The 14882-nt window shown below is 34.3% G+C and overlaps 1 protein-coding gene and 1 long non-coding RNA gene across 2 annotated transcripts; one reads left to right on the plus strand and one right to left on the minus strand.

The window, feature by feature from the left end:
• Nucleotides 1-7130: 7130 nt before the first annotated feature.
• On the minus strand, nucleotides 7131-9209 carry LOC120272553. Its single transcript, XR_005540214.1, has 3 exons — nucleotides 8997-9209; nucleotides 8398-8463; nucleotides 7131-7656 (listed from the first exon to the last, which is right to left on the minus strand). It is a non-coding gene; the product is annotated as an uncharacterized LOC120272553 (long non-coding RNA).
• Nucleotides 9210-10423: 1214 nt separating this feature from the next.
• Nucleotides 10424-13095, plus strand: LOC120271495 (bark storage protein A-like). The gene is made up of 6 exons (XM_039278176.1): nucleotides 10424-10715; nucleotides 10819-10886; nucleotides 11006-11161; nucleotides 12218-12409; nucleotides 12493-12672; nucleotides 12755-13095. Exons 1-6 carry the CDS (start codon nucleotides 10481-10483, stop codon nucleotides 12917-12919), a joined length of 996 nt encoding a protein of 331 aa, XP_039134110.1. The 5' UTR covers nucleotides 10424-10480; the 3' UTR covers nucleotides 12920-13095.
• The last annotated feature ends 1787 nt before the right edge of the window (nucleotides 13096-14882 follow it).

Genomic DNA, 14882 nt, shown 5'->3' on the forward strand with positions numbered 1-14882 from the left:
CCAATATTCTTCTAGATGGGCTCAAAAGGCTCATTTACTTTGGCTCAAGGATGGTGATAATAATACTGTTTTTTTCACAATTCTGTTCGCATTCGCTCCCATTTCAATGTTATTTTACATATTTATGATTTGAATGGTTCTTATGTTACTAACCAAGCAGATATTGAGAGCAGGTTTATTGACTTTTATTCCAATCTATGGAAGGATAATCCCTATATTAATTTTCTTGATGTTTATAATGCTCTGCCGCATGGCCTTCCTATAATATCTGATTTGGATGGTTTTAACCTTATTAGAGAAGTTTCTCGTGATGAGGTTTTTTTTGCTCTTCATGAACTCCCCTTTGGTAAGTCCCCTGGTCTTGATGGTTTTAATGCAGAATTTTATAAGTTCTTCTGGTCTGAATTAGGTGATCATCTATTTGAAGCCATACTGTACTTTTTTGACAATACTATTATGCCAGACTCTTGGGGGAGGACTTATATAACTCTTATTCCGAAAAAAGATCATCCAAGGTATGTTACTGATTATCGCCCTATTTCATTGTGCAATGTTTGCTATAAAATTGTTTCTAAAATCCTTGAGAATCGGCTTCAGTGTGTTCTTCCCAAATTAGTTAGCCGTAAGCAGGTCAGGTTTGTTTCTGGCTGTTGTACTTTTGATAACATCATAGCCCTTCAAGAGACTGTTCATTCTTTGGAACATACCATTAATGACCCTCCTAGGATGTTAACCAAAATTAACATTGAAAAGGCATATGATACACTTAGTTGGAGTGCAATTCTTGCCACGTTAGCTAAAATGAACTTTCCTAATACTTGGAATTCTTGGATTGCTGCTTGTCTTAAGTCTAGCTCTTTCTCTATTCTCATTAATGGATCCCCTTCGACCTGGATTTCCTCTTCTAGAGGTATTCGACAAGGTGATCCAATTTCTTCCTATCTGTTTATTTTGGTGTCCCAAAATCTTTCCTCTTTACTTAATCAAGCTTTGAATTTTGGCATGATTCCAAGATTTGATACTAGATTGTCTTATAATTTTAATCATCTTATGTATGCTAATGATTAGGTTATTATTACCAGAGCTTCTAGATCTGTTGCCAAAAATATCAAACTCTGTATGGATTTCTATGCTTCTTTGACTGGTCAAAAAGCTAACGCTTCTAAATCGTCTATTTATTTACCTTCCTGGTTCAACTCTAGGGTTGCTAGAAGTATTAATGCTATTTTGTCTTACCCTATTACTTCTTTTCCCCTCACTTATCTTGGTGTTTTGATTTCCCCTTTTAAGTTGAATGCGTCTTATTTTAAACCTCTCGTTGATCGAATTAACCGTACCTGTGCTAGGTGGAAGAATCTCAAACTTTCTTTAGCACCCAAATCCACTCAGATTAATTCTTCCCTTCTTGCCATTCCCACCTATTATTTATCTGTTTATCCTATCCCTGACAACATTCTTAAGGACATCACTAAAATTGTTAGGAATTTCTTTTGGCATAAATGTGGCAATTGAAAGGGCATCTACGCAGTTTCTTGGAGTCACATTACTGAACAAAAAGCTGAGGGGGGTCTTGCTATCCGAAATCTGTTACTTGTCAAACACTCTCTTAAGGCTAAACATGTTTTCAATTATTTGAATTCTGATGATTTTATTTGGGTTCAAATTGCTCATCTCAAATATGGTTGCATTAATTTTTGGAAAGATTCTATTCCTAGAAATTGTTCTTGGTTCTTCAAAGGCCTGTATCAAACTGCTTATGTTACCAAGCCTTTTTGTGGGATTAAAACTGTTAACCCTTCTATTACATCTTTCCTTTATGATCCCTGGTGTGGAGAGATTCATCTTGCATTCAAACCGACCTTTCTAAATATGCAGTCTGATCTTGAATCTCTTCTTTACTCCGATCTGTGTATTGGCAATAGTTGGAATTATGTTTATCTCCATAGTATATTTGGCACTCATGCTGGTGAGTTTTTCTCTAGACTGGGTAATATTGATTACACTTGCAACAATAATTGGGTCTGGACTCCTAAATCGACTAATTTTAAGATCACTTCTACTGTTTATCATTTTCTTAATCGCAATGTTTTAGAGCCCTCCTCTTGGGCTGGTTGGAGCAAGATTTGGTCTCTCAAAGTCATGCCGAGAGTGAAGCATTTCTTATGGTTATTATTTAATGGCAGGCTTGCCACTGCAGACTTTCTCTATTCCATTAATCTGGGCCCTAGGAGGATGTGTATCCTTTGCAATCTTGATTATGAGAATCCTGAACATCTTTTTCATACTTGCTGTAAATCTCAAGGTCTTTGGGCCCTCATCTCCAACTTGGTCATGGGCAACTGGCTTGTTCAAGCCAATTTCTCCTTAAAAGTAAAATCTGTTATTGCTTTAACTGTCTGGTTCCTTTGGAAAGCCAGGTACGATGCCATCTATCGGGATGCTAAAGCAAATTATCAAATCATCGCTCACAAAGCTATTTCCTATGCTAATAATATGCACAGTGTTGGCAATGACTCGAGCAGGAAGATGATCATTAGTAACTTTTGCAATCTTGATGATCCATTCCTTTTTACTGCTTCAATTTGGAACTATTCCAACCAGGTTTGCAAGGGTGGCTTCTTCATTTCTTCTTCTAACTTTGCTATTTCCTTTCCAGGCAGCCATGTTTTCACAGCTGATAACCCTACTGCTGCTGAATTGAATAATTTGGTCACTGCTCTCCAGCTTGTTATTGAACACCAACTTAGGATGCAAATAATTTTCATTGTTGACTCCAATATATTGACCTTGTTAACGAATTCCAGCAATGCTTGCTCTTGGCATTTTCATCCTGTGATCAATGAAGGTTGCTTCTAAGCTTGCTTCACATGGTTCATGTCTTCATCAGTTATCTCTTTTTCATTATGGACATGATCTTTTGCATTGGCTCATGAAATCTTTCTTTAAAGCTGGTTTTGTATTCTAGTTAGTTTATTTTGCTCAGTTTAGACTTTCAGGTTTTTTCTGTTCTTCTGTAAGCTTGTTTTCTGTAATCTCCCAGTTTCTCAATAAAAGCCTTTGGGCTCCTTTTTTTTTAAAAAAAAAAAGTGCCACCTTTTCAAGCTAAATATATAAGAGAACCGGTCCTAAAAATAAGATCTTGATGACTTTGAGGGGAAGCGAGAGAGAACGAGAGAGCGAGCTCAGCGGCACGCCGGAGCAACAAGCGCCTGCTTCTTGATGGCAGAGGCTAAAGGAGACAAGGACCCGAGGGAAACCACCGACATCTCTGGAGAACGGAAACAATGCGGTCTTGTGTGCATGCAGGTGTAAGCATCACAGACCAAGTGTCAGTTGGGCTTATACCTGCAGTTTCTCCACGAAGATACTGTTGTTTAAAAGCACTTTTTTTCCCATATAATCATCACCTCATAGAGATCATCACATCAAAAACTCACATTGAAAAAAAAAAGAGAGAAAGATCAAAGAGAGAATTGAAAAGAGGGAACTATAGCCTTTTTAAGTGTCGGTGAGTCACTGGAGTTTGCCCAGCAGCTCAAGAGAGAACTGAAAAGAAAGCCCTTCTCCGGTGGTGATGACAAAGTATATAGGCTGGCATACAAGACATGTAGCTAGTTAGGTAACCACTAAATCTAGACCTACCCCAAACACATCCAAAAGTGAAACATTATGTATGTATATATATATATATATATATATATATATATATATATATATATATATATATATATATATATATATATATATATATATATATATCATTGCATATGTAGCAATCCAATTCATCAATATTGCATATATATGCTAATTCTCACCATCCATGTCTATGCATGTCACTATGAAAAACCATGCTTGACTCTAATGTATACTTTGTGTTTAAAACAAGTCATGTGTTTATATATATATCATGTATGTGAGCATGTGATTTATATGGGTAGTGCATATATAGGTAAATGTATTGTGTTTTTTTTTTCTTTTTCTTGTGATTTTTTTCTTATATGTATAATTAAATTGTAATAGCTTTAATAAAAAATTATATTATCGTAGTATTTAATATTAAAAAAATTTATTGAATGATTTTTTTCTACATTTTGACTTTATTTAACCCCCTTACCAACTAGTATGCATGGTTAGGCTTAATGGACGTTTAGCTTTTAGTTTGGATTATTAATCCATTGAGGCTAACAACCCAAGCTTATCTTATTTTCAAGAGTAGAGGGGCTATTTGGGAGCATTTTTGAGAAGAGGAACCAAAAGGGAAGAGAGAGAAAAATAGAGGGACCAATTCGGATATTATACCTAATTCAATCATATAAAAGGTCATGACCTGAAAATGTGTAAGTTAAATCCCCAAAGTAAGAGAGACTTATTAAAGAAATCTCAAATGAACAACAAATGTAGCTCTAAGGTTTTTAAGGCAAACAAAAGTCAGAAACCCAAAAGCTTCACAAGTCAAAGTCCTAGAGATTATGGTAGTGTTTGGTTAGATGTAGTTGAAAATGCAGTGGATTTTCAATTACAGTGTATTTGTAAATCTTTGGATTTAAAAATGCAGGAGAATCAAATTTGGTGTTTGGTTAACTGTATTTGAAAATACTGGAATTCTGAATTTTGTGTTTGTTTGGAAGGATTTGTAAACCTGGATTTTAAAAACATGTGTGTGGTTAGATGTATTTTTAGGATATAAAAACCTTTGGTGAGGTTACCCCCACTTTAACTTATCATTTTAATTAATGATAACAGGGTTCTAACTCGAATATTGGGGTTAGAATTTTAAGGTTTTTTTTTAATAACGGCATTCATAACCCCGGCATTGGGGTTAGAATTTTAATTTTTTTTAATAACGTGGTTCATAACCCCGGCATCGGGGTTAGAATTTTAAGTTTTTATTAATAACGGGGTTCTTAACCCCGGTATCGGGTTAGAATTTTTTTTTTTAATAACCGGGTTCATAACCCCGGTATCGGGGTTAGAATTTTAAGTTTTTTTTTTTTTGAAACGAGGTTCTTAACCCCGGCATTAGGGTTATAATTTTAAGTTTTTTTTTAAAAGAGGTTCTTAACCCCAGCATCAGGGTTAGAATTTTAAGTTTATTTTTTAGAATTAAAACACATAATTAAATAACATTACATAGTGGCTAGCAATCACCCAGCTAGATTAAAAGCCACATCAATTACAAAATGTGGAAGAAAGATATTCTTCCTCATTGCAAATTCAATATATATAAATAATAAAATAAAATAAAAAATCCAATCACATAGAAGCATCCCACATAAGTACTAACTACCAAGGTAGCAATTCACAAGGTTGGCCACTGAATCTTCTGCCAAGTTTAAAATAACAACTTTTTGACATGAGTAGTTTGATCCCCCTAACTATCACTCATTATCACGTTTTCATCTGGATGTAAATATTCTTCAAAGGAGTTCCCAAGCAAGATGAATAAACAAACTACAACCAAAGATGTCCTAACCAAGTCCGGCTCAAGCATGCACATAAACAAACTATTAGGGAGCTCTCATAAATTTCCAAAAAATGGAAGGTTGTCTGGATAGAGAACTACCTGATAAATTCCCATAGTTTCAAGCTTTAAAACATTCAAATGAAGAAGAGTTTAGATTGAGTACACAAACAAAAAATAAAAACACATTCAAAAGCAAAAGGGCAATCATTTCACAGTCAATCCCATCAAACTCCATTAGTTTACAATTCATTGCAATGAGCCTTCAATACTCAAAATCTTGCATATATGAAAAAAAATCCAATTTGTATTATCATTAGCTAATTAACAATAACAACATACAAATAATGATATTAATATTATTAGCTACCTGTTGCATTCTTCTTGGTCACATTGGTAAACTCTTTGGGATGCCCCATAGTTTGCATCATCCTATTAAAAAGTTTCTATAATATAATACATAAATAACAATCATCATAATATTTCCTAAAAAAATTAAATAAATAACAACCAACCTAAGTAGGCCTTTGAAAAAAGTCTCCTTGATTGTGAAATGATTGAAAGAAGTCCTCCGCCCAATACTTCCTTAACTCTTCATCTTTTGCCAAGAAACCCATAGCTCTACTATCGTCAGCTATTAACCAATCATAGGCCTTATTGACTTCACGGCCAGAGTAGCCATATGATTTGAGCTTCATGCATTCACCAATCAATTCCTTTGCAAATTCTAAATCTCGAGTAGACTTCTTTCCACATAATGCCTCCTTAAATGTGGTATTCATCTCTTGAATTACTTCAACTTCTGAGGGCATTTTGCGTTTTCCTTTTTGTTTTCTTGATTGAGTGGAGGATGCTCCCCTAGGTTCTGCACTCTCTAATTGGTTGTGGATGGGCAGTGTCGTGTTGTAATGATAATCAGTATCTTCAAAGAACATGTCATCAAGACCATCAGTTTGAGATGGACGAAGGGAGTCAACATTATCATCCATGTGGGTGCCAATATCATCTCCAAATTGAATAGCATGGCTTCCAGTTGCTTGATCATTACCACAAATAAGCTCAAGAAAGTCATGGTCCTCAATTGGTTTGTTTAAATAAGGTTCATCCTGTGGATGAGCCTAGCATATAAAACATGTTAGGTGATCGTTTAGATAAAAACTATTTCATTCAAATACATAATTGGACAACATAAAATAGGAATAAATAAGAAATAATTAATACCTATACATAGTTCCTGAATTCTGATTCACCCATAATAATCATCTTCTGTCTATTATCCCATCCCATTCCACTTAGCTCTTTCAGTTTTTTTAATTCTTGCCCATCGTTTGCGGATTGTTCTTAGGTGGTTAGTTACATTTCCTTCAGTAAATGTAACTCCAAACTCATTCCTCATTACAATAACTGCAGCATGCAATGCTTGAGGTTTGAATCCTTTGTCGACTTTGAGGCCTTGTTCCACTTGCGATGCCATGAAACTTATGAAAAATCGGCTTTCGGCAGTGGTCCATCTTTTATGACTACCAACTCTTTTAGTGGGGGTTCTCATTGATGACATTTGGCTATCTTCTGACATCCCTATGTTCATGATCTACAAGGAAGCACAATTACCGTTTATGGAAGCACAAAAATTGATAAAAAAATGCAAGAGCATAACATGAAATAAACAAGCAAAAAGTATCATCATTGTTTATGATATACAAGGAAGCACAATTGTTCAAATAAAACAAAAACAAAAATAAAAATAAAACAATTATCCATTATCTACTTGTTAGCCCACATATCACGTGCAATCCGTTCTCTACATGCCACCCATTCTTGGGTCTCTTCCCTTTGTTCTCTTATGTTGCTTTCTGATGGTGCCCGTTGTGCTGTCCATTCTTCTTCATAAGGTATTAAAACATCTTCTCCTCCACTTATAATATAATTATGCAAAATACATGTAGCTAATACAAGTTCGGCTTGAGTTTTGAATGGAAAGAATGGTCTTGATTCGAATATTTTGAAGCGTCCCTTGAGGGATCCAAAAGCTCGTTCAATGGTGGTACGGGCAGATGAATGACGAAGGTTTAATAGTTCTTTATGGTTTGCTGGTGTCCGTGAGCCAAATTCTTTAAGATGGCATCTAACACCTCTATAGGGAGAAATAAAATCTGGCCTCGTTGCGTACCCAGCATCAACCAAGTAATATTTCCCTAAAAAAATACAAACTTGGAAGTTAGCGCAACTATCATCTTTAAGTTGTTATTGTATGCTAACCTAAATACTAATTAACTACACAAAATAAATACCTTGAGGAACTAATAAAAGGAGAGGGCATTTGATGGATTGCTCTTATTTTGTTTAATTCTATATATACTTACTTTCCAAAAAAGCTTCTCATTATATATATATATATATCAAAAACAATAAAAATTATATATACATGTGTCTGCGTGCATAGTTGAGTTAAATTATTGAATCACTTTATAGTTTTTCTTACTTATTACAATATTTTATATTATATATTTTTAGGTGAGCATAAACTATATATAAATAAATAAACTCATATTGAAATTTATTAAATATTTGAAGACATAAATATAAAACTAAAAAAAAAAATATTCCGCATGTTAATAATTAAATGGTAATATGTGTTTAATAATATATACATATGAAGAAGAAATTCAGGATGGCATCATGGCATTGGTGTAATTTCAAATCTTTGGTACTGAATTTGTCCATAATAGCCTGATCCACTTCATTCTTATCCCTTTCTTTATCCACAAAATAATATATAGACTAATTTATCCATTTGATTTATCCCAAAAAAAAAAAACATAAAAAAAATATGCTTCATTCTTCACTGGGGAAACAACACAAAACTAAATAATAATGAAACAAGGTTGCTAAGGAATTGTTAACAAGACATGATCAATAAAAAATTACAAACATACCACTAAGTGGCTTGTGAAAAGCAGCTTCCCCTATTGGCGATCTCTAGTGATTTCTAGCTTCAAAGCCTGGATTATTAAAAATAAAACCAAATTATCATTTATTCTATAGCATCCAAAGAACAAACACAATGCAGTGCAACCCCTAAGAACCAAGACAATGCTTTCAACAAACTTCATCTTTGTCATTCAAATCCCCACCCATAATTGCACATCAAACAATTAATCAAATACAACATGATGTTACTAATGATAATATATATATATATATATATATATATATATATATAACAAATCACAAATGGAGTGGGGTGAAGAAAGAGAATCATCTTTGACTCAAATAACAAAGAAAGAGAAAGGAAACACAAATGTTTTTTTTTTTTTTAAATTCTTGCTTCATATTGTAAATAAACTAATTTCTTCAATAATAAAAACAAGGAAACATTGAATTAAAGGATGATGAAGCAAACACCCAAAAAAGGTTTTGAATAAGATATCCTCATTCCATACTATCATAGCTTGCAGAGATATGCATAAAAACCAAAGTTTTGAAACAAAGAAAACAAAGGGCACATGATAGCAAAGGAAAAGAAAACCAATACCTCAAAAGGATCCCCACTACCCTAGTCATTCACAGAACATGGTCTGAAGATAGAAGCGATGCTTGGAAAGAAAGAAAGAAAGAAAGAAAGAAAGAAAGAAGATGAAAAATGTGAGTATTTAGGATTCAAAGTGAATTCCCTGCATAGCTTAGGCAGAGGAGACAACCGGGCTGCCGACGAGATGAGGAAGGCAGGATGGTGGAGAAGAAGAGAGGATAGGAAAAGATCTAGATCTGAAAAAACCTTTTCATCAGACTTTTAAATCCTCAAATGTGTAATTCAAAAGTCATGGATTTGGTTTTACGGCTAATTTGGCCGTAAAACCAAATCATTCAAAACAACCGGTCAAATATATTTTTTTAGTCAAATGAAAAACTAAATCCCTTAAAACAAACAAGGGATTTGGGCTGTTGATGTATTAGGAGTTACATGTAACTCCAAATACATCAAAACAAACAGACCCTATATAAACATGAATGTCAAAGTCTTCAGATATTAAAATCAGAGGAAATCGAGTTTGTGGTTCGCAAGCACAAAGCAACCACAACTCAAATCCCACAAAATAGCCTCAAGATATAAATCCAAAACTCAAACAAAATCAAAGTCAACGAGTCAAAAGATATATATATATATATATATATATATATGTTTAAGTGCACATCGCGGCAAGATAATTCGGAGCAACTAGGATGACAATATCCATACTTATGAAGCCGTAGGAGTTTAAATCATGAGAAGAGGGAAAAGGTAGGAGAAATAGGATGTTTAGTCTGAGTACTTCTAGCCAAGTTGATGTATATATGTCAAGTTAATGTATTTTTTTTTGTTTCATGAGATTAATAAAATCAATTTTATTTTATCTATTTGTTTTTTTATTCACATTTTTTCTTAGTTGAAGGTTTTCATGAGAATGTATAGGGTAAAAAAATATTAAGGGCTTGCCCTTAATAGAAATTATGAATTTACAATCATTTAAAATTGTAAATAATTAAATTTTGATTTATGACTTATTATTTTTGACCGGTTAACCCTAATGAAGATCTCATGAAAATAAAGAACCTCACAAATATTCAAGTGCATATTATTTATTTATTTATTTATTAACAAAAATGAGGAGAAAATTAGATTCATCAAAAATCTAATTTTATTTTTGAAGAACCTAAAAAAATTAATATATTTTTAATTAAAAAACACTCTTCCATATGAAATTTTGATTTAATGCTTTTTAAGAATTCATAAATAAAAGGTCTTTGAGAAACACATAACGGTTTCATGCTAAATCACCAACTTAATCTTCCTATATATATATATAGAATATCTATGATACATCTGATCACGAGGCATGATGAACGGCAGATCATCCAGTGATCATCATGAACTTCCATTGCCTCCCGAGTTTACAAGCTCTCTGAAGAGCTTATCACTCTCTCACTCACTCACTCACTCTCTCTCTCTCTCTCTCTCTCTCTTCGAAGGTTGCTTTCATGGCGGAGTTCACCAGACGGCGATGGCCGGCGATGTTCTTGCTCCTCCAGCTACTCCAATGGCTGCCATCTTCTCCACTTCCAGTGACCCACCCACTCCGCACGGCGGTGGACCTCATCAACGAATCCGGCCCATTCCTCGGCCTCGTCATGGCCTTCTCCGACGAGGCCAACGCTCTCCGATCCTCCGCCGCCTTCGTCCCCAGATCCGACATCCCCTGGCTCGACCTCTACGGTACTCTCCCGTTGACTTTCATTTTCATACTCATACTTGTGAAAAAGGGGGAAAAAATCCTCCCTTGAATTCACCAAAAATGGAATTTTTACAAAGCTCTCAGGTAGACGTTTTCATGTTGGGAGAATTCATGGTGTGAATGTTATATATGTGATGTCTGGCCAAAGAAGGGTAATATTAATTATCCAAAAAGAAGTAATTTTTCTTTTTGGATGATTTGATTTTGAATGTTAATTGATGATGTTGTTGTGTTGTGTTGTTTGAATTGAATTGTTTTACTGTATGTTCAGTTGAATGCAGGAATCACTGTGCAGATACTTTTAGACTTGTTTGATGTTTGTGGCATTGTTCACTATGGAATAGCAGGGAGTGCTAATGATTCATTGTCTTTTGGTGATGTTAGTGTGCCGAAGTTTATCGCGTATACTGGATCATGGACGTGGATGGTAACTTTATTTGAATGTTGATAAATTGTTGATTGTGTGCCTTTTTGTTTACACTAAGTGGGGCTTTTTTATGATTTCTTGTATGGATTTAGTTTCAGGTGTAAGTTTGGCATTAGTTGTTGAACACAATATCTTCAGTTAATTTGGTTTACGAACTAAAAAAGGAAGTGGGGTAAAAAAGGATGAACAACAATTGTCTTTTCGTTTAGGAGGAATGCTAAGTTACACATTAGTTTTACAATGATGTTAAGAATCTATTATTGATTATCGAGGATTTAGTTTTATAATAAATGATGTTTATGTGATTTTTGGAGCAATGAGTTAGTCATGTTAGATGCAAAGCAAGTATGTTATTTGAGCCTGATTCAACCCAAAAGCTTAAGCTCTGATAGAATGGGATGAATTAGCCAATGTGGGACTGATAGTTACACTAACATGCCTCCTTGACATATGCTAATTTTATTTTAATGAGCCACATTGCCAACAAACCAAATAAACTAAGCTCTAATACCATGTTATGTGATACCTCAGCTTTAATTTTGATTGATTTTAGGATTGTGTATAAGAAATGAACTAAATACTCTCATATCGGAAAAAGAAAAAAAAGATTTTTGTGCTTATAGGTATGACTTGGACCTAAACATGTGAGACATTTTTATGGGGCAAAACCATGAGGCTTGATATAGGACAGGCCAAAAAGGATAATTCTTCACATCTCACAAGTGCTGAGACAAGTAATTACAGCACATTCTGTTAATTCAGGAGCGCTGCTACAATGCTTAGGAATGGAATGGTCTTTGGAACCAGTTTGATTTTACACGGATCAATGGTCTTTGTTTTGGTTATGAGAATGTAATTGTTGGTGATCTTATGAGTGGTTCTTTGCAGCAATTGGCGGTTTTTAGAATCAATCTGCTTGCATCTTAATTAATAGAATAAGTTGATTTTGTTCAGTCTTTTCTTTGTGACACAAGAACTTGGCACTTTCCTTCCTCGACGTCCAAATTATTCAATAATATTTGAGTGTTGTGCTTGGTTTTGTCTTATTGAAATTAGAAATTTGGATCATTGGAGGAAGTGACTCCAGAATTGAGCTTTGGCTCATATAGCATTCCACAGAAGAGTGAAAACTTGCTGTCGAAAGTGAAGTTCAAAACTGAGGAGTTTTACTCAGTCAGTAAGGTTATGGAGGAAGTGTTTTGGCTACAAGTGGACCCGAAATGGTTCGAACTCGCACAACAGCTTGAGGTTTGATACCTAACACAATTTCAGTCAAATAAATTCTTCAATCATGATTCATTTTTCATGATACACATTAATGTCAATATCAGGGGTTGGAATTACAACAATGTATAAATGAGACATACTGCCTCCCCGAGGCCCCTAAAGTAGTGTTTGGACTCAAAGCATCAACAGGCGATGTGTTTGTGGACAATGCTGCATATCGGAAGTTTCTTTTCATGGAATTTGATGTCTCAACAGTCGACGAAGAGAGTGCAGCTATTTTGATGGTCTGTCAAAAATAAATATTTTTATGCATATCGTTTAACATCATTTTTGCATAATTGTAAAATTTTGCCAATGATTTTATAGACAGCAATGTCGCCGGGGATTCCGGTGATGGTGTTCAGAGGAGTATCAGATTTGGCAGGAGGAGAAGAAGCGAAGTGGTCATCGACAAGCCTGAACACCTTGGCATGTGAAAATGCTCTCAGAGTAGCACTGGAGTTCATTGCAGCAATTGGCAAGCAAAGTTAAATTATTCATCTGCAGATAAGCTAATATTTCTGCATGAATTTGTTTGTATTGTGTCAAATTTTCTCATCTTCTTCTGTACACTGTATTTGGAAATATCGATTTTTTGTCGAATAGTGTTTGTAATCCACATTAGTGTAATTTATATTGTTAAAGAAATTTGTATTTACTGTGATAGAAATCATCTTTATTTGTATTCTAAGAAAACACCAATATTTATTTTTTTAAAAAAAAAGGAATATAACTACTGTTTTTCTATATTTTTCATAAGTAAATATCTTAATATAATTTTTTGGGGTGTATTTATATTTAGTTAGGGACTGTTGGATTAACCTCCGATGACTATAATTCATTTGTTAATATTATTCATAAATACAAAATAGTGTTAAATAGTATCACACAATAATTTAATATAGTAATTTTATACAATATTTATATAAATAATAGTCATTAGATCTTATTGAACAACGCATCTACATAAATAGACACATAATTTAAACTAATTTATATTTAGGGAAAATTACTGTTTATCCCTCGTGAATTTCAAAAATTCTCAAACAGTCCCTCCAATTTTGGCAAACCCCAGACAACCGTCCCGTTATTGTTTAACTTCCCTTTTACCGTCTACTGTTCACTTGAAATGCGAACATATTATGAAATTTCATTTTTGCCCTTGAAAATGGTGGGGAAAAACGGTCACTCACATCATGTCCAATCTCTATACATACAATTTTACTGGTTTTTTTGGTGACTTTTGTCAAACAAAATTTAAAAGGCTCATCACATCTTCTTCTTCTTCTTTTTCTTATTCTCCTCATTTGGTTTGTTATATTTGAATTCTGCCGGTTTCTTGATAATGTTAGAATTTCTTCGATTCGAGGGCTATTGTTCACGGCGCTAACTCCTTGGGAATTGGTGTTAGCTTAACTTAAATACGTGAGCGATTGGTCTTGATGTTCCCCGTGTCAGAGCCGATGGATATAAAATGGTTTGTCCAATAGAAAACGAGATTGACTTCCAGCGGATGTGTCATTGTTGATCTTGTCGAGACAGACGCTGTGGCATTGTCGAATCCTACTGAAAATGAATTTTTCTCGTTGTAAGATTCTTCTCTTTTATGCTTATCTAGTTGTATAAGTTGATTACCGTTTAACGTCACCTGTCTCTGTTTAAATACATTATTTTTATAACAATTGTCTTCTTCGTTTAATTTATTTGTCAGTATTTAACTATTTGCATTACCGTTTAAAATTGTAATGTATCGTTTAAACATATTATGTCTCTACTTAAAATATTTTCTGTTCCGTTTAAACTAAAGTATTGCCAGGTGGCCAATGGCAAATTTATGGTATCCCGTGCACAAGAATTAATGACGGCATTAAATTCTATATCTCGTTATGGTATCCCATGCACAAGAATTTATAGCAAATTTATTCTTTCTCGAATCTGAAGCGTCAACCGGCTTACGGACTTCACACCATAAATGAGAAGAAAGACCACTTCCCCTGAACACCCCCTCCTTCTCTTACTCTGCTTCTTCTCGGATGAGTTTCATCTTCATGTGTCCAGGATATTCGTTTAAAGTATGTGTCGTGATCATCCTCTTCTGGAGAATCGATCACGCAACAAGTTAAACTTTCTTTTCCTATTCAAGTTAGAAAGCCCGCCTAATTGCTTAAATAAGGAGGATGATGGGCAAGCAATTAAGCGGGTATTTTGACTTGATCAGGACAAGAAAGTTTTCACGCATTGCTTGATTGCGGAGGATTTTCCGGAGAGGGTGACCACGACACATACTTTAAAACGAAATTGACATTTATCACTTGAGAATTGTTCTCAGAGTTTAAAAAAAGTTCCTTAGTGTGCAAATATTATTGTCTTCGTTTAACTGTTTAACTGCCTTTTTTTAATTGTTCGTGTTCTCCGTTGTACAGGTTCAAGTTGATGCGCATGTTATGCAATCGCC

The sequence above is a fragment of the Dioscorea cayenensis genome, chromosome 11 (genome assembly GCF_009730915.1).
Source record: "Dioscorea cayenensis subsp. rotundata cultivar TDr96_F1 chromosome 11, TDr96_F1_v2_PseudoChromosome.rev07_lg8_w22 25.fasta, whole genome shotgun sequence".
NCBI lineage: Eukaryota > Viridiplantae > Streptophyta > Magnoliopsida > Dioscoreales > Dioscoreaceae > Dioscorea > Dioscorea cayenensis.

Excerpts from the sequence above, each read along its gene's own strand:
- LOC120271495 (XM_039278176.1), top strand. The coding sequence starts at position 10,481 with ATGGCGGAGTTCACCAGACGGCGATGGCCGGCGATGTTCTTGCTCCTC. Across the intron at positions 10,716-10,818 it reads CCCCTGGCTCGACCTCTACG|GTAGACGTTTTCATGTTGGG; the intron begins GTACTCTCCCGT and ends CAAAGCTCTCAG. Across the intron at positions 12,410-12,492 it reads AACTCGCACAACAGCTTGAG|GGGTTGGAATTACAACAATG; the intron begins GTTTGATACCTA and ends TGTCAATATCAG.